This window comes from Tympanuchus pallidicinctus, unplaced genomic scaffold (assembly GCF_026119805.1).
Source record: "Tympanuchus pallidicinctus isolate F22 unplaced genomic scaffold, pur_lepc_1.0 scaffold8, whole genome shotgun sequence".
In the NCBI taxonomy this organism is placed as follows: Eukaryota; Metazoa; Chordata; class Aves; order Galliformes; family Phasianidae; genus Tympanuchus; species Tympanuchus pallidicinctus.
Window position 1 is genome coordinate 4,818,762 of NW_026294802.1, and position 27,367 is coordinate 4,846,128.

Here is a 27,367-nt window from a genome sequence, read left to right on the forward strand (position 1 = left end):
CTGAGAACACTGTTTGCTCATTGACAGGGGAAACAATAATGTCCACAAATGAAAGCCAAGTGGGAAAGGGTGGAGTATAAATAACAAAGCAGAACACAATGGCTTTCCATTTCTGCTTCCCGCAAGCCCGCAATCTCTCACAGTTTCAATCTCTTTTTCCAACTTCTTTTCCAAATTCTCCCGTCTCCCTCCTCACCAACCCAGCACATGTGCCCTTCTGAAAACCTAAGGACCCACTGTCCAGCCAGTCAGAAACAAGTCAGCTGACATTCAATGTCACTCATCAGGAGCATTTCCTTCCTTTCCGATTTCCACGACAGCACTAAATAACATAAATGGAAAATAAGCAATAGGAAAGCCATCTTACGTAGTGCTTCCTCCCCATGGAAAGGAGGCAGCCTGTTAGTCATAATGCAGAGAAACAAAATGCCATTGGCACTTCTAACCTCAAACCCAAACCCCATTTAGCCAGCAAAAGTCTCCCATGATATTGTTTTCCTCAGTGCATGTTCCACTCTGCAAAGTTTGGAGCAGAAAATACATTGATTTTCTGTGATTTTCATATGAAAAGCATTCAGTTTGCAAGGAAATGAGACTGCTCCTGTCTCAGCAGGAACCTTGGGACACTGAAGTGATACGTTCTGTTTGGGAATCATTATCACCAATAAAGATTCTCTATGGCAAAATGTTCCCTGGATGACCTCAACAGCTGCTGTCCCTGGCCTCATATCCTCGTATTGATTTTCACAGATATCAACATGGGACTCCGAACCATTCTAAAGAAGATGCACAAAATGCAAGGGACATTGCTCTTCTTAGCTGAGTTGACTTTCAGAATTAACAAAAGCACACAGTAGTAAATGTCTCCTTTGGGGTGGGTTGGTTATTTTTCTCCTGTTTCTTTTCTTTGTTTTTGACTGGGGTTTTTTTTGCACATTACTGAGGTCAGCAGACCTGACCAGGGAGGGAGAACTGCCAACTAAGAAAGAGCCACTTTTATATAGTTCCTCTACTGGCTACAGCCTTACTTCCAGACACTGTCACAAATGTGAGCTGTGCATGCAAAGCTTTCCAGGAGCAAAAGGAAACGTGACAGCGTCATCAACCTTGAGAAGGTTGATACAGCGGATGCAGGGGTCAGCCCACAGCCCTCATTTCGCTCTCTCTGGCTGGAGCCTGAGCCTCAAACAAGCCCTCCTTGTACACCTGCTAACACAGTCAGGCAAATTTGAGGCTTCTAGAAATTTATGCTTCAAATAGCTATATCTATACATCTAGTCACTTTTTATGCTTATGGGTCATTTGCTTCTCACTTTTAGCCCTTGCTTATGCACTTATGCACAAATATGTAGATGCATCCTCTGCTCAGGTGGTATCATTCTCTTCCACACTGAGGTAGCCTGGACTCAGAGGGATTTCTGGTTCCTCCAGATTTGGACCCTGTACTGGAGCCCAAGAGTTGTGGCAGCCATTAGCAGGGAGGGTGATGGTGCTGACACTGGCAGCATCGTGTCAAAGCAGGGCAAACCTTGAGAATGAAAAAAGATGGGGTGCAAAGTACAAAACTGATAACATGCTGAGAATACATCTACATCTCCTGGGGAAAAAAAAGTGCAGACAAAGCATGTCTAACAGAAGCGAGGGAAATGAGACAGACTGACACTGAAGAAACACATCTAATCAAATGGAGGAATTGAAAGGAGAGGTGAAGGGGAAGAACGAGAGGAGGGAAGAATGAGTAATTAATTAAAGCAGCAAGTGGAGGAAGAAGAATAGAGAACTAAGAATGGGAATAAAGATCCTCTCAGCACATACTTCTTTAAAAAAAAATTCAACGCACAGACAGACTACCAAGTAGGTTGATTTATGTCTCCTTTCCCCATATATAGATTTGCACTGTTTCCTTATTATTTTCTCTCAAACTGCTTTACTGTTCCTTATCTCCTCCTCCTTCTCCATCCTTTCTAATTTATTGCTGTCTAACATGCCTCCATCCACTTCTCCCTCCTTCAGTCCTCTCAACATCATTCCATGTACAGCCTCTACGCTCCTTAGATAATGAAATTATCTTCTTCTTCCAGTCTTCTACTGTTGCATTTCTTTCCTATCCTACCATATTGTAGACTCCCAACACGTGTAACATCTATGAAAAAAGATCTTGAAGGCCAACAGAAAGCCAACTTGGTTAAACAGCATAATAAAGAAGGCTATGAGAAATGGAAAACACTCATTTAAGAAGTAAACTTTGCAGCTGAAGAGGTAAAAAAAGTTAAGTGTATAAACTTTATCCAGTTCAACATAAACCATAGTTAGGCAGACCAAAAGAGATATAAAGAAAAACTTGCTAAAGATATCAAAGCTAAGAATGCAATGCATCAGATATAGAAAATCAGCCAAAGAAATTCCCACTAAGGGAAATATCTGAAGGAGGTTCTAAAAGTAATGCTTGAAGATGAAAAGGCCACAACAGAAGAGCTCACTAAGGGGAGCTGAAGGATGTTCCCACACTACAACCTTTCCTTAGAGAGGCAAGTCCAAAGCAGTGTCTCAAACTAAAGTGGTACTAAGAGAAGCATTAAAACAAACCAACACCAAGAACACCTAAAAATCCACAGGGCCTGGTAGCATAAAACTTTTCCAAAGGAAATCAAATGTGAAGCTGCTATTAGCTGCAGTATGTAACCTATCATTTAAATGAGCCTTAATATAGGAGAAATGGGAGATGATGAACATGATGTCAGTTGCCTCCACCCAAAGGATATGGGGAGTGACAGAGCAGCAAGACTGATTTCATGTTCAAGTAATTAGGAGAAACAGCAATAAAACTAGATCTAGCAAACTTCTGGATAGCTACAATCCAACAGGGAAGAATTTAACCTTGTATTTTGCAGAAAGAAGTTAGGTGAACAGATCCGTCATTCTTTGATAAACTCAACAGGCACGTGGTACTAAAGCCATTGAAAGCTTTTATGAAAGCCCTGTCAGTTTCAATCATCTCAATGTTGTGCACCTGCATGCTCAAAAAGGCTTTTGATAAAATCCCTCGCTGAAGTTTTCCCATTTCTTGAAGGCATCATGGAATAAGATGGAAGGTCCCCTTGTGAATCACTGTCTGCTTGAAATACAGCAAGAGAACAGGTAGGTGAAAAGTTTTCCTAAAAGGAGAAGACTACAAGCAGGGTTCCAAGAGCCATGCACTGGCACTTAGGCCACTTTATGTGTTCACAAAAGATCTGAACATGGGATCAAACAGGGAGACAGCACATTTACAAATGACAACATGAATCACATTGCAGGAATTAAAGCTAACTAAAAAATGTTGCAGAAGAATCTCGCAGTGTTGAAGACTGAGCAAGAAAGTGGCAAATGAAATGGAATTCTGTTACAGGCACAAGTTTCAGATTGGTGTCTACACATCAGACATTTCCACTCATAACAAGTATCCTGGAGCTTGTATGGACAGAATAGACATTAATAGGAAAGGAATAGAGAACAACCAGAAAACAGCCCCATAGTACTGAGCTGCAAATCTGAATGGAGTATGTTGTTCTGGTCTCCATCTCAAAAGGATAGGTTAGAATTGGAAAACACCTAAAAATAGTGACAAGAGGGATCAGAAACCACCAATATGGAAACATAACAGCTCTGGGAAGAGGCTGGGTTGTATAGGCACAAAAGGCACATGAAAAGTGATCAGTTGATGGGTTGCTCCCTACTCACTGAAAACACCAGGACTAGTGGAAAGCAAGAAAGATGATCAGGCAGAACATTCATGACATATGAAAAGGAAGTCGTTTTGTTGCACACTGTGTAATTTAATGATGGAGCCCAGTGCACAGGATGCTGTGGAAGCCAAAACTATAAATAAATTTGAAAAAGCAGCCAGAGACATTAATGGAAGAAAGGTCCATCAGCAGCTGCTAAGCGGGAAAAAAAAGAAAAAAAAAAGAGAAAATGAATCCTGACTCAGGAAGTCTTTAAACTGGAGATCAGTGCAAGCTAGGAAAAGACTGAGAGAAGCATCACTGCTGCTTGTCTGCTTCTTAAATTGCTTCTATAGGCATCTGCTGCCAATTGCTTCTCGAGGCAATACCAGGTAACCCAACATGAGCACACCAACACTCTTGCCTTCTTCTCAAAAGCCAAGGGCAGATATCTTTCCTGGACTTGTCCCCAAAAGTCCCAAGCTGGCCAGCCTAACCCAAGCCACTAAGTGTCCTACCTACTCCAGCATAATGCAAATCCCTACCTTGGGGCACTGTGTCCAAGCTCTGGCTCAGTGCTGCACTAACAGTTCTATGGCTTCTGAATTTGATCTGGTTTGTGGAAGGCCACCTTGCTTTGAATGGAGGCAAGATAGATACAGGTCTATTTCAAGTGTAGATGTGGCACTGAGAGAAGTGGTTAGTGGGCACGGTGGTGATGGACTGACAGTTGCACTAGATGGTCCTAGTGGTCTTTTCCAAACTTAATGATTCTATGATTCTATTTGCATCCAACTAAGCCAAAGTAACTATGGGTTATGTCTCTTTTGTGATAGACCTTCTGGCACACTGAATCATCCCAAGAGGGGTTCTCCTGGAAGAGAGGAGTGAGAGATACCTTCCTCTCATCCACTCTGGTTTGACTTCTTCTCTCTTAAACACAGGTGACCACAGCAATATGCAATGATACGCAGGTGACGCCTAATGCACAACATATGGGATTGCCATCTTCCCCCCCCCCTTTCAACAAGAGAGTCATCCAATTTGGGAAGCTGTCTGGCTTTCCTGCAAGTGGCCACCACCAACTTGAAGGCTTGGACTGGAACCACAATTAACGCAGAGCTGTGAGAGCCCAGACTGGTCACCATGGCTGCTGCTGTCTGAACAGCAAACAGAGGTTTAGACAGGCAACGAACTGTGTTGGAGTAAAGAAAGCCTTACTCTACATTTAAAACAAAATTCCACTAACAGAGCTCCAACCACTTCAAGAGTGTCTCCTGAAGCCTGAAAGGTACACATAAAAAGTGATTTCATACTCTTCAGTGCCGAGTAAATTAAACTTTGCTCTGGCCAATAAGTTAGAAAATAAAGCTAAGCAACCAGTGTGCAAATCACCTGCGTTTCTACAATTACCTCACAATTAGACAACTGCTGAAAGCAGCTGGAGGCAAATGCAATACATTTTCTAGCAAAACACAAAATGAAAAAGTCTGCTCTGATGCAGAAAAATATATAAATGAGGTTATAAAAAGAACTGTTTGGCAAAGAGTAATCAAATAAAATGAAATATGGTACATTAAGCTTGGCACTTTGTTGCATTTCATTTTTGTCATTAAGAATATTGCTAAAGAAAATTCAATATATCCAATAGCGTTTCTATGGTGTTTTGTAGGGCTGCAACAAAATTCTGCTATGTCTTTAAAAAGGAAAGCATTACATTATTGGTAAATCTACAGCAGTGAAGTTATTTAAAAACAGTGTCTTAAAAATGCTATTGCCAGAACAAAAGTTTGTGTATATGCACATAAAGTGCTGACACCAGTTTTTGCACAGCTGTCAGAAAACAGAAAGTAGGTGGTGGTGGTAACTTTTTTTTTATGTATAATAATCAAAATGTTAATTGCACCACTGCATTAATAGCTGGACTAGTCCTTGTGACATAGCAAACCGTTTATTCCACGTAGCAAACAGGCACAACTTATTTTAAACAATATGAAAACACAAGTATTCTCCCATGGCTGCCCATACCTGAACAGGGACTCTCTGGAGAGCCAGATTTCATTCTGTTTCACGGTCTTCCAAGAGAACAGCAGCAGCAGTAAAGCAAAGAGAGTCAGAACAGTAATTCGCCACTTATTTAACCACGTAGTCAGCTTTTTCAGACCATGGACAAAAAGGATGCAGTACCCCATACTGGAAAAAAAGTGAAAAATGGAAAAGGTACAGTTACATTGTAGTACTCCAGTTTACATGCAACACCATTCAGTATCGCATTTCTTACACAGTTACTGTTGTTTTTTTTTAACTAATTATATTGTCCAAGATAACAAACACAAATTCAGCAGCATTTTTTCTCAAGTCACTGTATAATTTCCAAATTAATCTAAATGACAGACCCAGATGCCAGAAGTATAGTAGCGTGCATAATCCCACACAGCGTAATGGTAGCCTGCACCACTCTGTGCAAGGCAGCTGCCTTTCCCAACAGCAAGCTAGCAAAGCATCGTGTAATAACAGTAATACTGAGTGCTACCAAAGGGAAAAGCATTACGGCACAATGAAGGCTCGAGCAAACAGCCCCAGTGGTGGTTGCTATTAGTGCCGGTCTGCGCAGCATGGAACCCCGAGAGGAGTAAGGCACAGCTGGAGGGGGGTCAGAGGCCTCTCCAAAAGGTTCTGGAGGGAATCACGTTTTGAACGGAGGTTTGCTCCTGTATAGCTTTAAACTAAGTCAGTAATTATTAATTACTTCATGCAAATGTTGCCCATCCTTCCAGTGACTCCCTCCGAGCTGGAAATTCAGGGCTTTGAGTTGCTGTACTTAGCACACCGCTAATTTTGCTCAGCATTTTTACGAGGGAACTTCAATTGCTATTGCCTGAGGCACTTCATTAGCTTATCTGTAACTATTTAACCCAAAATACTACACATTGAGCCACAGCTCTCACTAGACAAAAATTTAGCTTCAGACTTAAAGTCTATCTTAGCCCTGGCAGCTCTCCCCAAACAAAAGAGGGAGCAGAAGGAACTGAAACAACACTTGGGGATAATGGACGTACTGTGACTATATCACTATGTGGGCTCTACCTAGAGAGGAGTCCCAGTGAGACTGCTACAAGGGAAGAAAAACTAGAAACATAACTCCCTGGACAGAGGTAACACTGCAAATAAGTATGCGATACAGCGTAAGGCTATCTGGAAAACAGAAAAATGCCCCATCTATGAGGAACTGTGAACATGTTTCCCCGCAGTTTCTCTGCCCCATGAAAGGATGAGGATAGTGCTAAAATGCTATCCAGCGAGGGACAATCATTCTTACTGAGGAAGCTTTTATATGCTGATCAGAAGTTGCCACCCCTGCTGTGTACTGATCTGCACCAGGTGCCGCCTCTGGCAGGGTACTAGTGTCATGTAGGGCGCTGAGAGAGGCACAGACATAGGAGACAACTACAGAAAAAACATCAGTTCCAGAGATCGTTCTGAACTTTGGCATTAGGTTAGAGTTTTCCCATTTCTCAGATGCGTTTGTCAATATTTATTTTCACTTAACTACACTTGCATTTGGCTGAAACACATTTCTTACAGCACTCACTCTGTTTTTTTTTTTCCACAAATTCTTTTGCACACATATGTTTATTGCACCTACATTAATTGCAAGTAGACACTTAGAGCCACAAACCGAGATGCTGGTGCCAAACAACCCAGCCTTTATAGCTGCTGAACCTTCCTTTACAACTCTGAAAAGCTAGTCTCAGTAATAAGCCCTCCCCTCCCAATGAGAAATGCCTCGAAAACCTGCAGATTGTTTTCATTCTGTTATTTAGCCTTTTAGCAATTTAATCCTTCCCTTGAAATCAATTATCTGACATAAACGTTCTTAATTGCTTTAGCACAAAGCTGTTTTCAAAAGACGTTCCCTACACCTTCACGTTTTTGAGAACGGGCCTTTTCAAACAGAATGGTGAATGCTTCCAGAAAATAAAACATGCAAACGTCAATGTCTTGGTATTTCTATCAAACCCTGCCCTAGCTGCTAGTGATGTTGGCCCCGGCAGCACGGCCAGCTCTGCACTGTGGCTGCACAGGCACTGCAAGGCTGCTGCTTCCCGTCCAAGGGAGATTTTCCAGCATCTGTGACAGCTGCACACTGAGGCTGCAGAGAGGTGAGGGTAAGGGTCCAAATTATTTGTGATTTGTCTCTGTGCTTTTCAGGGCTCCCTTAGAGACTAACAGTCAGTAACCCAAAGGCAATCATAGAATCACAGAATCATTAAGGTACCAAAAGACCACTAAGATCATCTAGTCCAAGCCCAATCCAACACCACTGTGCCCACCGACCACATCCCTCAGTGCCACATCCATGCGGTTCATGAACACCTCCAGGGACAGTGACTCCATCACCTCCCTGGGCAGCCCTTTCCAGTCTCTTCTTCCACATTCAGCAAGGATTCAGTATGGACAGTGAGGGGAATGGTTTCCCAAGTGGCCGCCAGAAGGCAATCATGGAGCCAAATCATAGGAACCCAAAACTGCAAAACTGCTCCAATGAAGTTAGGACAGGGCTGTAGTTGTGCCACAATTACAGTCTAATTAGTCTAAAGTTAATGTATCTGTATTATAAAATGCACACATATTCAACAAAAGGGAAAAGGAAAGGGATCAGAAAGTGTGAATCTGGTAAGTTTGTCTTAAAACTTCAGACAATTCCCTGTCTCAAATCAACAGGGGAAGGGTGGGGAAGATCTACTTCGTTGCTTTGCCAAGGACCCTTCAGTGGAAGTCAGCAGAGCTGCATCTCTGCACAGTTTTTCCTATTACATCTATTTTTCAGTCCCAACCTGTGGCTGAGAGTGGTTGGAAATGTCCTGGCTAAAAGGTTTTGCAGAGCAAGGACTATAAAGCACTCACATGTCCTTGCTGCCAGGAAAGCAGGTGCATTTGTGATTTCTGTGCCAAAAATTGTATGCAAAAAAACTGTCTGCAACCTCTCTGAACCTATTATCCAACAGTATCTTGGGCTACATCAAAAGAGAGGTGGCAAGCAGGGTGAAGGAGGGGATTGTCTCCCCCTGCTCTGCCCTCTGAGGCCCCAGCCACAGTACTGTGTCCAGAACTGGGGCCCCCAGCACAAGGGGGATATGGAGCTGTTGGAGTGGGTCCAGAAGAGGGCTATGGAGATGATCAAAGGGCTGAAGCACATCTCCTATAAAGACAGGCTGAGAGAGCTGGTCTTTTCAGTCTGGAAAAGGGTCAGGGGAGATATCATTGCAGTGTTCCAATACTTAGAGCTTATAAACAGGAGAGGAATTAACTTTTTTCATGGGTAGGTGGTTAAAGGACAAGGGGGAATGATTTTAATCTAAAAGAGGGAGAGATCTATATTAGATGTCAGGGGGAAATTTTACACTGAGAGGGTGGTGAGGCCCTGGCACAGCTGCCCAGACAAACTGTGGGTGCCCCATCCTCAGGGCAAAGCGGGATGGGACTCTGGGCAGCCTGAGCTGCTGGGTGGCAGCCCTGCCCATGGCAGGGCGTTGGGGCTGGATGGACTTTTAAGCCTATTCTAACTCAAACCATTCCATGATTCATACTATGATCCCTTACTTTTTTTGCACCTCTCTTTACCTTTTAACTTAAGATCAAATCATGATGGTGAAATCACAGCAAAACCAGACCCTTCTCCTCTACATCCACTGAACCACTCTAAACAAAAAAGCATCCATATCAGTATCCCTCAGAAAATAAATAAATAAATAAATAAATCAAATACTGCTGCTTCATTTCCCCTCAAATGTAGACTTCCTCTTACTCTACAACCCACTTCTTTTACAACAGTCTAAAAAATCCTGGTATTGAAATTAGCTTTCATGTAGAGACATAACGTTTGGCAACAGAAGAGCACCAAGCTTGCTATGGCAGAGCTGCAGCACAGCAATACGGCCTAATGGCTGCTGAATCTGAGCAGCCCAGGACCACTCATTGTGAGGGTTTTAGCAATGGGCAGCATTCAGGCAGAGGTGGCTAAAAGACCACATATGGTGACACTGCATTCATCTACCTCAGGTAACTTGATAAGTGACTCTGAGACACTTCCTGCATGGTTTGGGCCCCTGGGCAGCCTAATCTGGAGAGTGACAACCTTGCTCATGGCAGAGGGTTGGAACTTGATGATATTTAAAGTCCCTTCCAACCCAGCCCATTCTGTGATTCTATGGTTAATGCTGCCATGACATGCAATCACCTACAAGCACACAAAGCACAAATACACCAGCTTTTCTTCTGAGTGTCAGGGGACTTGATTCCATATCAAAAATTAGCTCAGTGGGAAATCAGACTTTACTCACATGCATTTAAAGAAAAAAAAAATGAAAAAGCTTCTATCAAAGACCTATTTCCCACCTGAAAAAATTAATACACTTAAGTACTAAACTCTAAGCATCTTCATAGTCACCTTTACATGTACCTATGGTTGTATAATTTATTTTTGCATTAGCTGTAGCATTTCCCATTGAGAGAGAGAGCCAGTTCTCTTATAAGGCTTTTGTCCTGGCATTGGCCTCCCCTGTCATTCAAGCATTTTTCTAACATACTTTGTAGCCAAAGCAAAATAATGGAAAACAAGCCAAATCCCCAAACTACTATTATTTTTTAAGTCCATTTTCCACTGGATTATAGTAAAACTGCTGATCTTTTTTTTTTTTTTCCTTCTTCTTCTGTAGGATAGGCAACAGCTTGCTACAGCAACCTTCCCCACTGTGAAAAGTCTGTGACAGCTTAGCCCTGGGTCAGATGTGAAGCAGAACCTAAGGAACAGGTAACGTGGTAACAGTTTTTGCTTGGGCTCACAATGAGAACCCTTACAATGGGGGAACATGCAGCTTCAGAATGTCACTAGCACTACGTGAGGGCTCGCACAAGGGATTCTTGCTTGGCACACAGACCCACCAGCCTCATGTTTTGGACTCCTACAGTACCAGTGACACCTTAGTGGGGTCGTGTTTTACAGTGAGAGCAGAACTGCACTTGGTAGGCAAACACTGTGCGCCGTTTACACGTTTCTGGCAGACTGCATGCAGGGAGCTATGCAATGACAGATTTTCATCTGTAGTTTCTGTGGTTTGTTAATATCGTTCCACCTGCATGAAGTGAAGTGATAAGAGGCACAAACAGATGGGAACGAGGTGGCGCGCAGACCCTGTATCCCATGGAGCGCTACAAATACCGCCTGATTAACATAAGAGCCAAAACAGCAGACACTTAATATTCGCAAACCATAATTAGATCACAAATTCAACCTTTTCTTTGGCCACTAAGGCTCCTTTTCCCAGCCAGAGCTGTTGCTGATTTGCTTACCCCCTGTTCCTCTCTCCCAGTTTGGATCAGACACCTCATTTTTCATCAAGAAGTCAAGAGCGCCTTGCTGCACTTGGTTGCTGGCCATGCTGTCTCACTGCAGACACAACGTGGTTAGCACTGCAGCTATCTGAGCGCTGCAGCCTGAGATTATTGGCATGTTCCACTGCAGCAATCTGTCCGCACTGGAAACCATCTCACCTCCTCTGGGAGGTGCGTGAAGCCCTGCTTCTACAAAGCACTCCCAAAAGCAGAGGTGTGTTTTACTCACGTGTTTTACCGTATTTTCTGACCTGCAACTTTGCAAGGTACAGCCTTCCACTGCGAAGAGGAGAAGGGTGGGTGCTGCAGAAGGGATGAACTAAGTCCCTGCCCCCTGACTGCAGGGCAGCAGCAGATGTGGCTATAAACTTGAGTGGGAGAAACTGTGCCCAAAGGATGCCTTCCTCACACTCCTTAATGCTTATTTTGGGGATGTCAGATCTTGTGAAGTCATTGTTTGGTGGTTGGGATTTTTGGAACAGACTTAATCTCAGCCACATGCATGTAAGCCTGAAGTAAATCCACTGATCTCAAAGCAGTTACTCCAGATCTCAACCCAGATAAGAGTCCAAGTAGATGCATACATACAGAGCAGTTAAGAAAAGCGCTGCCTGGAAGCAGCCTGTCAAAGCATGGAAGAAATACTGCCCCATTCAGGGGCTGTTAATGCAACAAAAGGGATTATCCCAAAACTATACTGAGAACAGAAAGTGCACTCGGCTTTGACATTTCGCCCCGGAGGCTCTTTCTGGGCTGCAAACCTCCTTCTTGATTTCCAGCACTTAGTTCAGATGGCTCCCTTTCTCTCCATAAAAACTAACCCTCACTTTTGAGCCACTCTGAAGCAAGTTTAACCCTTGCATACATCGCTTAAATTAAGTGTATACTTTGCTGCTGTCAGGGAGGTGCAGCCAGGAGGACGATGTACTCTGCTGCCTGATCCAAATGCTGAAAGCAAACACTGGACTCTCTTAAAGTCACTCACACATTTCCCAGTCCAGACCCATGCAGACATTCCTAGGCACAACACGCTTTTCATGTTCCCAGCCAAAGCTGCTCCAGCTCCATAGTATGAGCTGAGGATACATGCCAAAGCCATCCAAGCTGCACAGGCAGGGCTGTTGCTGCAGGGGAAAAAGCTGGAAAGGCAGTTCATCCCCATTAAACAAAATGGTTGCACTCACACTTCTCTAATGGGGAGTCATTGATTGCAAAAAGCATACTCTGCACACCATTTGGGCCACTCCTGCCTCTCAGTCAGGCAGTCTGATGCAGAAGGGAGCATTGGCAAAACAGGCATAGCTCAATATGGCTCATTCTGCCCAGAGCAGTGCCCACAGGCATGGAGGTCCAGTGCGACTGGTGCTGGCAGGTAGTCAAGATGCTATTAGATGAAAAATGTCGAGGTTTTCAAGGGTGGAGCTGTTTAGGATCAGGACTTTTAAAAAATGTTTTTGTCTGCAAGAATAGTATATGTGCACATTAGCTTGCATCTGGGTCACCCAGAAGAAACAGAGAATCAAAATTTAGGGGCTCTCCTTGTGACCTGGACCACTCAGGTTCACATCTCAGTGCTAGGTCAGGGTTCGAAGTAGGGATGTGAAACAGAGTTCACCTGTAGGGCTCCAAGCCGGGGTCCCCAAAACTCTCCAGTCACCAAACCCTACCTGCTGACCCAGAATAACCATACTGTACCGAGACAAACATATTTGAGAAGTTTTGAAAAGTTAATTTTGTATGGCCAAACTTAGTGCTGGATGAAGTTTCCTCTTGCAGCTGGTTCAAGGCTAGATTAAACTCAGTGAGCAATAGGCTGGCTCACTTGGCACTTGGCACAAATGCAAGCATGGGCCTGGATCAGGACTAAATCAAACTGCTCTCACACTGATCTGAAAGAATGTAGATCCAGTGTTAATGATCCTGAGAAACTGAAGGTGTGCAGTAGGTGGAGTATGCTATCCAATGCTCACATGAGAATCCCCGTTGCCCTGATATAAGCAATGCCAGACCGCATGCATCCTATTGTCCATTTCTGTCATCCATGTCCTTTCGACCGTAAGGTCCATCTTGGATAGTCAGCACACCCTGGCAAAAAGTTTTGCATTAACTAAAATGTCCCATTTTCCATGGGAAAATTTTGTATCAAACCTTACCTTCTCAACCAGTCAGGACTGTGAGGGAAAAGCCCGTTGGAACAGTCACTTTTTTGCACTAAATGTTCAAAGGCAAGCAGGATGTGAGATGTGCCTCTGTTACCTGCAGCTAGCCAACATTATTCCCTATGCATCCCTGCTTACTTGGTGGCATCAAACTTTGGAGACAAAAGGAAAAGCATTCTTTGAATTGTCTCCATGATCATATGGAACAGATACAGTTTATTTATTTATTGCCAATTCTCGGACACTAAGGCTTTTTAAAGATGTGACACCCACCACCATGTATTGTACAAAACAACAGATGTTGTTGGGGAAAAAAAGCAAACCTCACAACTCAGTACAGTTACTATGATAACAAAGTAACACTAGTGCGTTTAACTTACTACTAATTAAGAGGCCTTTTCCTGGAATAAGGTCCACAAGTCATACATAATACAGAGAGACAGAGAACAATGAACACTGGCAGTATACATGTAATTTGGGAGCATACCTTATGAGATAGTATTAGACTTTCCTTCCAGCTCTAAGATAAATCTATAGACCTGTACTAAAGACACTTAGACATGATTGGTTAAGTCATCAGTGTGATTTACCTCCATGAGCAACGCCATGCTATATTCAGAGCACAACATAATTACAGAAAATCTAGGAACTCTCATTTTCCTTATCAGAAAGAAAATATGAAGTAGAAATGAATGAAATAGCCTTTGAATGGCTATGTAACATTTGCACACATTTCCCTTCCCTCTCTTCCAATGAAAGTCACATGATAAACAAATTCACTTCATTAGAGTGCTCGAGTCCAAGACTGAGTTAACTTCCAACAGATTCCTGTCTGAAATATTTCCAGGTAATACAGAATCTTTTCATGCTTTTGAATACAGAAAGAGAACAGCTTATAAATGAAAATTCCTATATGACTCCACAGGGATTCCACAGACAGTCCCCTAAAATCTTATATTCTTTAGTGAGGAAGAGCCTATATGCTGTAGCTTTAGTTAAAATATTGTAATTATTTCCAAAATTCTGTGGCAGATATATAATTTTCCATTCAGTCTCACCTCAAATCTTCGAAAATGTCACGTAAGAAACTGTTTCTATTAAATCTCACAATATATCTTCTTAAGGGGACTACATTCCACTGTAAATAAGAATTCCTCTTTTAATCATTGCAACCAAACAGATTATTTCTACAAGATGACGTTAATTTAATTTAGTGTTATTTCTCAGAAATTGTGAGTTATTTCTCACATATGTCTTATCTTCAAGAGCAAGATAAACATGTCTGAAGGTTTCCCTTTAACCTAATACAGCACAATAAAATGAAAAATCTTTCCAGAACAGCCATTAATGCTCATGCTCAACACAAATACAGCCTTTTCCTGAATCAATTGTACATGGCCAAAATACAACGTGCTTCTCAAAAGCATGTTTTAAATTTAGTTAAAACAACTAAAGACTGCAGTCTAGACCAAGCGCACCATGAGCTAATCGTTTTCAGCTTTGCAGAATCATTTTGGCTTTTGTTCACTCATCTTTATTGCCTTTCACCAAAATATCTGGCACTAGCATCTCAGCATTTCTTGCCTGCATTAGCAGAGGATGGCTGCTTTGATTTCTCCTTGAAGTGCTTAATAGGGGTAGGCAAGCCTTCAAAAGCAGGGGCTTAGCTTTGGAAACGCATCTGAAAGGTAGATGCTTACAGGGCTTAGCCTTCCTACAAGCAGTAAATCCCCACAGCCCCTTCTAAAGCAACGGGGTGGAGCTGTTTTTCAACACAGAGCGAAGCAGAAGCAGAGTGCCTGCCTCTGCGTAGGCCCCAGTGGGCTGCAGGGGGCTCAATGCCACATTGACCTCAGCTGTTGGCTACTGTGCAGCCTCCAGCCTCATGGTGAGGCAGGCTGGGGCTGAGGGCTGGCCTGCTGCCACCAGTAAGGCGCTCCCAGTGCCCTGTATGCCCTGCAGAGCCTCCAGGCCTCTGCTTCTCTACGGGCCATATAGCATGACTCACTCTGACCACGCTGTTTCAGCTGCCAAGCTCTGGCAGGAGCAGCAGCAATAGCACTGCATTAAAACTGTGGGACTTTAAGTAAATGGAGGTGTGACTTGGATTCCAGATCCCAAAGGAATCAAGATGGAGGAGCAGAAAGATAAAGTGACTGCATGGAGTCAGTGGGACTTTCATAGCTGACTTTGCTGTATCAGTACTTGGTTCCAATTGAAAACTGAAGCTCCTTCAGCTAGATTACCAGAAGCCAGATTAACTACTTACAGGATCTGATGTATTACTGAGGGAATGCTGAACAGGTAATTGGGAATTTGGCTCCTCAGTCTTGGAGAGCTTTCCACTTCAGGTAACTTTAAATAATGGGATGGCAACGGAAACAGAAAGTACACCAGCACCACCACTACCATGTTAAGTAGCTGCCTTGAAGAAAGTAAAGTGGAGAGCATGACATGCTCCCAGAAAAGACAAGCACCAGTAAGTCCCATCCTCAAGAGGCTGCAAGCAATGAGGACTTCTACTCAGGAGTATTCATGTTTATAGAAATTACAAATTAATCCATTACCCATCAGGTTCTTTTTTTTTTTCTTTTTATTCCTCTTCCCAATTACACCACTTAACAGTGTACATAATTACACTAATTTGAATGAATGCATTCGCACAAAGAACCAAAAGCGTCCCCTGTGCAAAGGCAGAAATTCCACTGAGCCTCTGCTTTGCTATGGCTTAGGGAAAGCCACGATACACTGAATTCCTGAAAAGTGCAATCACACTTTTTTTTCTGTTAGTTGTCTTAACTGTAGATTATTAGATTGACAAATGCCATGATGACTATAGCAGTAGTACTGACAATCAGGGTTACAGCATCAACTGTTAACAAACTGAAGAGTTGGTGAAAAAAATGGCATCAAGTTGCAATTGTCCCAATTGGGAAAGAGTAATGGTGCACTCTGTGACCGACTCATTACAGTATGCACCTCAAATGAGCTGCCAGGGTAGCTGTGTAGGTACTGCTAGGTTGCCTACTGCTTTCAGCTTGAGTTGCTCTACAAGTCAGAAATAAGCCATATAGCAACACTTGGGTTGATTTGTTGGTTGTTACAAACTTGTAAAAAAAGGTTCAGACATCCAGTTACAACACAGCAGCCCAGCCAGGAGCTAGTAGAGCAGCAGTAAAAGATGAGGAAAAGGCAGAAATTGTTCCCCTAGGATAGGTCTGATCCTATGAGGCAAAGAGCAACTACAGTTCTGCTGCAAAGTCAATAGAGCAGGAAACTCCTGAATGGAAAACTCCAGAGAGTTCTCTGCCTCTTCTGTATCTTCATGTGAAGGGCAACACATGGTAGGAGTGAGTGCTCGCATTCAAGTATACAGACAAATGGCACATGGTTCAGAACGACTGGATGCACAATGTTGTTCCCAATTTTAAAACATGTTGTTTGCAGTGTTCTGAGCAACACTGGTGGATAGGTATTATGGATAATTACATCTGCATTTTAAAACCTGCAATGGAAAACCTGTTGTGATTTGAGTCTTTCACTGATCCAGTTATTTATTTTGATGCCTCTCTTGAAAACTGCATCCTCTGGAATTGTATCCTGCCTACATTTTCTGGAATATTTCACACTTTCAGCTCTCCTGAAAACACGCTTTCACCCCTTCAGGATAAGAAAACAACAACAAGAAGAATTCAATTTGAAGTTAAAGACAATAAATTGATTTCCTATGAAAATTTTCAGGTTTAAGCAGTGCTACTTTTAAAAAGTTCTGATTTAAACGAAAAAAAAAGCATTTGTAATCCTCAAATGAAAACTAAGTATAAGAGATATTTTCTCCAAATACTTCTGTTTTGCAAAGGCTAATTAAACAAAAAAAAAAAAACAACATTCAACCAGGTTGACTTATTTTGTATCCCTCTTCCCTGAGGCACAGCTCAGACAGAAGAGGAATTGTTCAAAACAGCCATCCGCCTCCAGAAAGGAAGGCCCAGATGTATAATTAGCCACTAAGTAGAAAGCCTGTTCCTTGTGCCTTTGCATTTACATCTTTTACATAAATCCTTGGGTCCTTACTCAACTTTTACTGACAACAAAATGCTTGACTTTTTGCCCAGGTAACTGCTGAACGACACTGAATTAGGACTTGAGGCTGTGACACATACAGGCAATGCGTACACCTGTAAAACCTGTAACAACTAATAATAGGCTATTACTTGAAACGGAGATAGAAAAGCACCTTCTTGTATAACCTCGAAAACACAGGTCAGCAAGTCCTCACCATGTGATTCAGTACTTCTGTCTAAATAAAGCTGAATTACCACCTCTGACTGGTTAACTGAATTTCAGAGAAGAAACGGCAAAGCAAAGGAAAAGCGCTTTTCAACAGAAGCAAACTGCTACAGGCTGTTCTAAATAAAGAACACGCGCCTTGCAAGAGCCATCACTATTAAACTGCTGTGCTCCTGAGGAAGGGAAAAAACATCATCATTTTGGTTCTGCCACAGTCAGGAATGCACACAGAAGCCCTCCTCACCGCTCGTGTTGTTTGAACCGAGAGGATGAAAAGAGAGTTCATTTCTTAGTAATTGAGCCAAGAAATCAGTTCTCAAGATTGCTTTGCTGGAAAATGTCTCCTTCAGCAGCCCTCACAATGCCAGTCCTCCTCTCCCATTAGCTGCTGGAGCTTTCATTCCCTTTCCTGTCAGCTGCCTGGGCTAAAAGCAAACACCACACATTGCAAAGTAGGACGTAAGAGAACCACGGACTGACACAGGCTAACTCTGGAGAAACCATGTAATCCTCCTGCCTCCATTTTCCTGCCTGAAAAAAATAAAAAGGTCAACTATCAATTCCCTTCACTGTAGGTCATATATCTGCAAAGCCCGCAGGGAGATGAAAAGCATTATACAAACTATATGCACACATGTTAACGCTGATTAATTTTGTCTGTGCAAACATCTCCTTTTTTCTTCTTCATTGCCCCTCCTCTCATTATATCAGCAGTCTCATCTGGAGGAGGACAAGGAACTGCTGACAGCTGAAGAATTTTCCGCAGTTGTTCTTTTGAGATTCAGAAATGCAACCACTCGACACAGCCTTGTGTTCAGCTGACTGTTTCCTTAATAGCTTTGCGCTTTCATGTGTTGCCTCATTTTCTGTTACATGAATTTAAAGCAATCTGATTTTCAAGTTAATTTGAAATGATGCAAGATCCATTAGTTGAAGGTATCATTTGCAAAATAACTCAGGAACAACTTTCACTCACTGTACTTTCAGCTATGCTCCCATCAGACAAAAGCAAGGCTAGTGATGTGAATAAAATCAGTAGGACTTGGCCCAAGAAGCAATTCAGATCACAGGACAGCATGGAGAGATGGACCAACTGCATAGGAGGCTTATACAAATGAAATAAAAGTAGCAGCTCAAGTTTTACACCAATGAGTAGTCCTTTTGTGATATTACTTACACAAAAGATTAACAAACGTGTAATGCTTTGCAAAAAAAAAAAAAAGAAAGTCCTAGAAGTTTGTTTTCCTAGGATTTTTTAAACCACATTTTGTGAGGACTGTGCTCTGTTGACAGCTCCACAAGAGTGGCTCCCATTAGAAATAACAGGAACTGATCCACTTCACCAGCAAATAGTATTAGTCCTGACTTGTACCACTGAGGAATAATAATTTATGCTTATGGCTGGAAAACACGTTCCTGATCAACCTTCTCCAAGTGCCTTCACTTGAGCTGGAAGTCAACCACATGGCCTCCATAGGCTGGTGCACTTTGGATAAATATCCCCTGAATGCCACTGTAGGCTCCAGCCTGGATACTATGGATATGTAAGAAGTAACATCTCAAATCTGTCACTGATTAAAAGAAATAGGAAGCACTCAGACCACTGAAGCAACATTTATTAAGAGGCTGGAAACTGAGGGAAATTTTGAGGCAGAAGCTGACAGATCCTCTTCTACAACTGCAAATCCTCCACTCATAGATATGTTTGTAATCAATATTATACAGATATGTCATGAAAATATTCAGCAACTCAAGTTAGCAGCCTAACACTGTCACCTTTGTTTTCACTGAGCACCTTTGTAGCACAAAAGCTGAGCAGTACACAACAAGAACGACAAGTTAACTCTTCAGATACCGTCCTTAGAGTAAAGCCATTGACGATTTCAGTTGAGAATGCTGTCAGGAGAAAGTGTCTGTGGGAACAATCCTCAAGAAATAACACCTCATCACTGTATTCAGCTATTTCACACACATCAAAATCTGTGTTGAAAAGTCAAAAGGAATTTGGCTAGCTTTGCTCCTGCCAAGTGATCTGCTCTCAACGGAAGACAAAATCCCTCATACAATCACACCAACTCAACAGCAGAAAGCATACTATCAATATAAACATCTGAAGAATTGTAAAAGGTTAGAAGTAATCTTGCCTGTTTTCAGAAAATGGGATGGCAGTCTCATTAGAAAGGAATTCAATTGCAATAGTTACCTCGGCATGTAAAGGACTCGCTCTGCCACCACAAATCCCACCCTGAAGAAGAGGTTGCTGGCTGGGATGAAGGGGAAAACCAGGAACAACAAGCCAACCAAAACTTCTTTGTGTTCCAGTTTCTGCAATAACACAAAATTAAACAAATATCAACTAAAAAAGTCCAATTTCATTCAACGCTGCTTAGCCTTATCTTCTGAGATTCTTATTAGTAAAATAAGCACCTCAAATTCATGTTTATATGTTTCGCATTTAAAGAAATTATTGCAATATACTATTTTTCCATATTTATATAAAGTCTGTGCATCTGGTATGCCCAAAAAGTGCACAATGTGCACAGTACACAGAATGTATTACTCTTGTAAAGTAAATTCTTTCTATGCAGCTCTCTTGAGATACCACAAATTGCACCTAAGATGCACTCCATTCTAGTAATAGGTTAAGTTCACAATGGTGTGAATGTATAAATTAACATGTCCATCACAGTACATTTGTATGTAAATACACAAGTGCACAGACTGCCTGTGTGCAATCCTAAGTGTCTGTAACCGAGGAGAAGCTGTTCAATCAGCTACATTTTGTGTGAATAAATTCGCCCCAAATGGCATATTAATGTAGCCATTTTATCTCTTTCAAGACGATGCCTAGACTTGAAATGATACTGTCTCTCACAAGTCTCTATACTCACACAGAGATGGAAATTTGAGATGTACTTATACTATATATATATATACTATATCTTTCACTTGAGCTGAGTTAACATCCTTCACTGAGTTCATTTTAATGTTCCTCTTTGAGGAGAAATCCAGTTGCCACATGCAGTTTGAAACAACTGTGATTCACAGGGCTGACACAAAAATCTCAGGGTGCTGAAACCCACAGCATTCCCACTACCAAGAGAACAAAGCCTGTTTCGGCAAGTTTAGCTCTACCATTAGCTGCACCCCAAGCTATCAACTCATTTCACACTTTCTGCTGGTGATGTCAAGGGATAAAATCAAGCTAAAAGAAGTGCAGTATTATGTCTGTAAAACCACCCAGCCAAAAATTCATGCTTTCCTACCCTGCCATACCACTGTGTCATCAGCTGCAGCAGCGCTGATCTGCATCCATTCAAAAAAGTCAGACTTTGTCACATTTGGAAACAGATGCAAGCAGAATAGCTTAATGGTTGCAGTGCTATCTAATTGTTTTGGGCAATTTCTCAACTTCGCAGAGCAAATTGAATTCCAAAGTTTTAGCTGTGGGAACCTAAATCCAGATATGTTGAATGAGATTTTCTAGTAGAGGAGGCGAGCCCAGTCCGCGATGTGGGGCCACACAGTACAACCTCTTGCTGCTGCACAACCACAGACTGTGATGCTAGTTACTGCAGGCTTTATTGATGGCTGAAATTCAGAAACCCCAGTATTAAAATGCTATCCTGTGGAAAAGACTATGAACATTCTCTACAAGTACAAAACATTATGTTATATGTTAGAAGGCTAACCTGGCACACAGACACATAGTAACCTATGACAGCTACAGGATTGAACCATGATGTGTACTAAGTATGTTTATGAGGACAGGATCTATCTTTTCAACCTTTGGACACCTAAAGGTTAGCCATTCAGGCTAGACTTAATATCTAATCCATCCCATTAGTCGGTGGGAGGCAACAAGCTCACATGGCAAATGACTAAGCATCCTAAAGCACTACAATGGTGTGACATAATACTCTGTAGGGTGTTCTTTTATCCAGGTGCTGAGGAATTGGTTTTAGGGGGGTCAGATTACATCTACTCAGTGTGCAACACTATCCAGGCTGCCCAAATGTGGACCAGAGTGGTATCTCAGCTTTCACACAAGCACGAATGACAAGCAGCACTCTCGTATCTTCTTAGACATACCAACGCTGTGTTACTTCTCACAGCCACTAAACAATAGTTTTTTTCACACAGATTCTACTTACCAGTTTGTATCACCAACACGTTTGGTTTATGCCCTTTGAGGAACACATACCACCACATAAGCATTAATATTAACTGAGACCATTTAGAAGGAGAAAAGAAAAAATGCTTAGACAGACTTTCATCTAGATAAATCTGCCCAGATATGTTATGGATGCCCCTCCCTGGAAGCATTCAAGGCCAGGCTGGACAGTGATTTGAGCAACCTGGTCTGGAGGAAGGTGTCCCTGACTGTATCACGGGGGTTGAAACTGGATGACCTTAAAGGTCCCTTCCAACCCAAATCATTCTATAATTCTATGATTCTATGATAAAAATTAATCCTGAATGTCACAGAGAGAAAACAAAGTTGAAAAAATGTTTTAGGAAAAATAAAAGCACCTTTTGAAAACAAGTTTTCAACCAGCACCAGTTTCTATAAAGGTTTCCACAGTTCTACACACTGAGCATTTGCCACAGAAACGAAGGGGACCAACAGACTCTCCCACTCAGTACTGGTATCCTCCTGAGCAGAGCGTTTGGAAATCCTCTAGTTAAAAAAAGACCTGATGTTGCTTTATAAGAGAGTCTTTCATACCCTGACTGAACGGCAGGTTCAAAAAGGGCACTGACTTCCTCTGGGTCAGAAGAAACAGAAGACAGGGAGAAGAGCATAATTCAAGTCTTCAGACTTCTTTATTAATAAAGCACAATGACCTGTGTCTATTGCCTACTTTTTCAGTATGTTTAAAAACACAGATAGTACAGCCTTCCTGAAGTCACAGCAGAACCTGAAATATCTTATTATCTGAAGCAGATACTATTCCATTAAGCTGACAAGCAGAGATGCCCAGCAATGGTCATTTAGGTTTTTAATTACAACAGAAAATTGGATAGAAAAAATAAGGGATTAAAAATTATTCTTCAACTCTACATGCAAATTATCAGTCCTTCCTCAAAACAAGCTCGGGACATGTACTCCCATTTCTCTCCTGCCTCTTACCACCACCTTCCTTTCCCATCTTGTCTGGCCTAATTATGGGGCCATTTGCTGCCATCACTACACTCTGTGTAGCGTACACAAAGATCCACAGGCATGAGAAGCTATACTGGGCTAATGCATAGAATATTCCCTAATACACTCCTGCTTCAAAATGAACCTGCTATCAAATAGTTCCTCAGTTGTTTGTTGAATCAGTAATTGGGAGAGCAACCTCTAGTTAACCTCTCTAGGAAGGACACACTGTTATCCAAAGCTGCAGTGCTGCAGATAAGCAAAGGAAACCTAATGTTGGAAAAAGACAAATAAAACCTGCACATCCAATGCGAGAAAGGAGAAAGTGTTAGCTAGACCAAAGGAGAAAATGTTACTGTGTACCTTTTCTCCCTGCACAAGTCACAGCTCTTAGACTAATGCTATTGAGGGCTGCCAGCTCAATCCCCATGGCAGGGCTAAGAGACAGGAGCCCAGTGCTACAAGCCAGCTTCATGGAAAGGCAGAGTCCTCTGTAGTAGCACTGATTTCTAAAACAAGACGTATCTGGTACCCAGCAGTGCCCTTGTTAAAGCATTTGGTTCAGGCAGAGGGTTTGTTAAGAAATGGTCCTCAAAGGCCTTTAAGCATGTGGGACTCAGTGTTGCTTGGCTGCGTTTCAACTTTCCCATCATAGGAATGTGAAGTCAATATTTTTACATCCTTTTAAGGAGCTGCTCTAACTGTATGTCAAAATGGTACCCCAGCAAAAACAACAAAGAGGTCACTACATATTTGAGGCAGTAAACAACATAAGTTGCCTCTGTTATTCTAAAACGAATGCACAAAACAAAATAAATGAAATCCAGTGGTTCTGTAACTTCCATTCCTGTTACATCTCTTACCATTCCTACCCCATATATCATCCTAGGTGCGCCATGCTGAAGGCCCCAGCCAGGCTTTTGCTGCTTCTTTGCCATGTGTGGTCATGCTGATGAGCCAGTGGGTCAAACTGCTGAGCTCATCCCATAGAGCTCAGTTTGGAGTTCTCTCCTCTACCTGGCCATTGACTTTTCCTTAACATGTGAGCACACCTGCCGTGTCTCGCCAGGGAGGACTGGCCATACAGAGAACCTGGGCAGAAACAGAAGGTGGGGTTGCAGGTCATCTGAAACTCATCTGTGGCCATTAATTTGGAATTTATACTGGATAAATAGTTACCTTAATGACAGCCAGATCTTATTCTCCACGACCCTGAACAGCTTGTACTGGTGTAGAAACTTAGTGCCTACTGATGGATCAAGACATTAAGCCTAAACCAGCCCTTGCTCAAACTCAAGAACTGCCAGTTCTCCCCTTCCAGCCTTGTGAAGATTAGATCTATGGCATGTGTTCCTGCACACCTGCTAACCTAGGCAGCACAGGGAAAGAGAAAAAAAGGACAGAAAGTGACCATGACATGTTGAAAGGATCTTGTGTAACACAAATTATAGCATTAGAGAGCTGAAGCTAATGGCAAGAAGTCTCATAGGGTACTGTTTCCTCCTTTATTCTTTTCCCTATCAAAATTTACTCAGCAGATTCCCCTTTTACTCGCCCTTCTCTAAGAGAGGCTGAAGATTTATATACAAGGAGACATGCAAGGCTGGGTGGCACAGGAATGGCAGAGACTGGTACTGTTAAGGCATTAGGAAGAGACAGCAGGAGGACCTTCAACTGATCACAAGCCACAAGGCAATACCCTCCACATTTTGTTAAGATAACAAAAACAACTCGTAGTGCTACACTTTTTTACAATGCTTTGTCATGGAAAAAAATAAAGAGAGAAAAAGAAAAGAAAGGAAAAGAAATATCGGGACCTTTTATTTGGTTGCAGACTGTATGAATACTCAGGTCATCTAAGCCACTTATGAGACAGCCAAGCAAAACATGGGATAGCCAGCAACTTACAAGTGCCCAGAGCAATAGTAAAAGCTCTTAAAGAGGCAATTTTGTATTTCTTTTTTTCTTTAAAATGAGACATCTAGGACTAAAATTAGAGAACGCTTCATTCATTTCACAGAGAGACATCTCCTTTCTTCTTAAAAACCTTACTTTCTCTTGGAAATATTAAGCTTTTCTTCCTACCTATCACAGAGTTCCCTGGAAAGAAAAAAAATACCCTTGAATTAACCTTAAATTATTCCTTTTGTTAAAGACATAGCAGCTTTACAACAGAATAGCATTCCTTACAGCAGTTAGGTTGGTGAGGTTTCATATCTGTAATTATGATTAGGCATTGCTTATATTGTAACCACAATCAATAAAGAAGAATTTTTAAACCTGTTACTTTTCATACACATATTGAAGAACTGAACACCGCCGTGCCATTTCCCAAAGGGAAGAGAAAATACTGTTACACTGTCTCAGACAGAACAGCAAAGAATCACTCCCAGGTCAAAAGGCATCAACACAGCAATAAATCTGAAAAATTGTTTCCTTTGCAACTGGGAGGAAAAAGGAGGAAAGACTCAAGTTTACAACTGAAAGAGAGGTTCCACAGTATTACATGTAAGACATGCCTGAGCTACAAATAAACATCTGCTGACTACTGCTAGATCACAAGCTTTTTGCAAGCCACTGCCCGTGAAGTACAAATATAGGATTTACACAGATTACTTTGATATATCTGTCTAATTCAGGAGTTGCATAAAGCCACCTGTAAATTTTCTATCTTTCCCAATAGTAAAGTGCTGCCTGAGGTGACAGATCCATTAAATCTGACGTCACGATGGTGAGACACGTGTTCACATCTCCAGCACCTGCAAGAGCTGAGGCACCATGGAGCAGAGCTACAAGGACAACCTCCCTCGTGTCTCAGGGAAGGTAGCAGCTGGGCAAACAACTTCACAGAATCACAGAACTGTAGGGGTTGGAAGGGACCTCCAGAGATCATGGAGTCCAACCCCCCTGCCAAAGCAGGTTCCCTACAGCAGGTCGCACAGGTCGGCATCCAGGCAGGTCTTGAACATCTCCAGAGAAGGAGACTCCACCACCTCCCTGGGCAGCCTGTTCCAGTGCTCCGTCACCTCACTGTAAAGAAGTTCTTGCGCATGTTTGTGCAGAACTTCCTATGCTGCAGTTTCCAGCTGTTTCCCCTTGTCCTGTCTCCACTCACCACTGAAAAGAGTCCGGCCTCGCCATTCTGCCCCCCACACCTTAGATATTTATAGACCTGGATCAGTTCTGTTACACCTTGAAGTATTTCTGAAGGCGTTTATAAATGCTTGCCTGTTCAGTGACAGACAAATGGGTTTAATGGGTCCTTCTCTATGTTTACTTTGAGAATCAGACAAGTACTTCTCCACCATTAAGATCTAACTGCACCATGGTGTAAGCACTTCCCATCAAAAGCATAAATCACCCTCTTCGAGTGAGCTCTGGATGGTCCACTGCAGATATGTTGTGTTTGGAACATTGGAGTGTAAGTGCAAAGAAGCTAGCATACAGGAAAATTGGTAGTTGCGTGGCTGTGTAAAATAGTAATAAATGCTATTACGTATTTCCAAAGGCTGGTAAGGTAAGCATTCCAACAAACAAGACAAAGATTCAAAGAAACTCCAAGACTCTGTAAATCACAGATTATAATTCTTCAGTTTACTCCTAAATTAGTGGGAAGTGCTTAGTGTAGATCATGCACAAACTTAATCCATTTGTTCCTTTTGGATCAGCTGCTCATGAAGCCACAAGCCGCTCTGCAATGTGATGCCTCATCAGCCTGCATCCAGCCATCAGCAGCATCTCACATGGCATGTGGTCAAGATTTGCAGACTTCTAGTCTTGCACTTTCCATGTAAATGGTATTAAAGATAAAAGGACTGTGTTAGAAGCATATCAAATTCACAGCATATTCATGAGTAATGGTAAAAAGCAAATCTAATAAGCTAACTGTGTGGTGAAGCACAGGATCAGGTTGCCCAGAAATGTGGTGGATAGCCCTTCCTTGGAGATACTCAAGATCAGGCTGGATGGGGCTCAGAGCAACCTGATCTAGGTGTAGGTGTTCCTATTCATTGCTGAGGAGTTGGACTGGATGGACTTGAGGGGTCCCTTCCAACTCAAACATGATTGTATGATTCTAATCAGGATTGAACCCTAGGGATTTACTCCTTCACAGGAAGAAATCTCTGTTGATGGAAAGCCAGTAGAACCAAGCATCAGGTGCTCCCTAGTCCCACATCACTGTTGCAGACACAGAGAGATGATGGATGGCAGAGCTGAACTGTGTCCCTTGTGCCATCAGCATGGTCTCCTTTAGGACAACAGCAAAAATCAGGATGGGATGCATAGTCTATCTTCTGTGGCCAAACAGGAGAGCACTAGAGAGCTACAACTGCTTTTTGCAAAATGTTAGGTATCTGAAAATACACAGGATGGTCTGAAAAATGCAAACATTTGGTAAGGCAAATGCCCAGCTTCAAAGTTAGCCCTGGCACTGAGCTTAATTTTCTTGCTCCTACAAAAAGGGACTGTAATTTCTGTAATCATTGCAGTTTACCAGGAGTTGTATTCTTTCATCTCATCAGAAAAAAACACAACCAAACAGAAAAAAAACAACAAGCATCTTCAGTAGTGCCAGCTGCTTGAATGCCAGGCTTAGCAAATCACTGTCTTCCTAAAATAGCTTGGTTTTTCTTTAATGATCATCTAGCTCTGGTAAAACCATATGCAGTTAG

At 42.2% G+C, this 27,367-nt stretch overlaps 1 protein-coding gene across 2 annotated transcripts in view; it reads right to left on the reverse strand.

The window, feature by feature from the left end:
* Positions 1 to 27,367, reverse strand: part of TMTC1 (transmembrane O-mannosyltransferase targeting cadherins 1) — a 150,884-nt gene that overhangs the window by 44,061 nt on the left and 79,456 nt on the right. For both annotated transcript variants that reach the window (XM_052668035.1, XM_052668036.1), the window contains exons 9-10: positions 19,752 to 19,873; positions 5,733 to 5,897 (exon numbers count right to left, since the gene is read on the reverse strand). In XM_052668035.1, the coding sequence (XP_052523995.1) occupies positions 5,733 to 5,897; positions 19,752 to 19,873 (287 nt within the window). The remainder of the gene's footprint in view (positions 1 to 5,732; positions 5,898 to 19,751; positions 19,874 to 27,367) is intronic.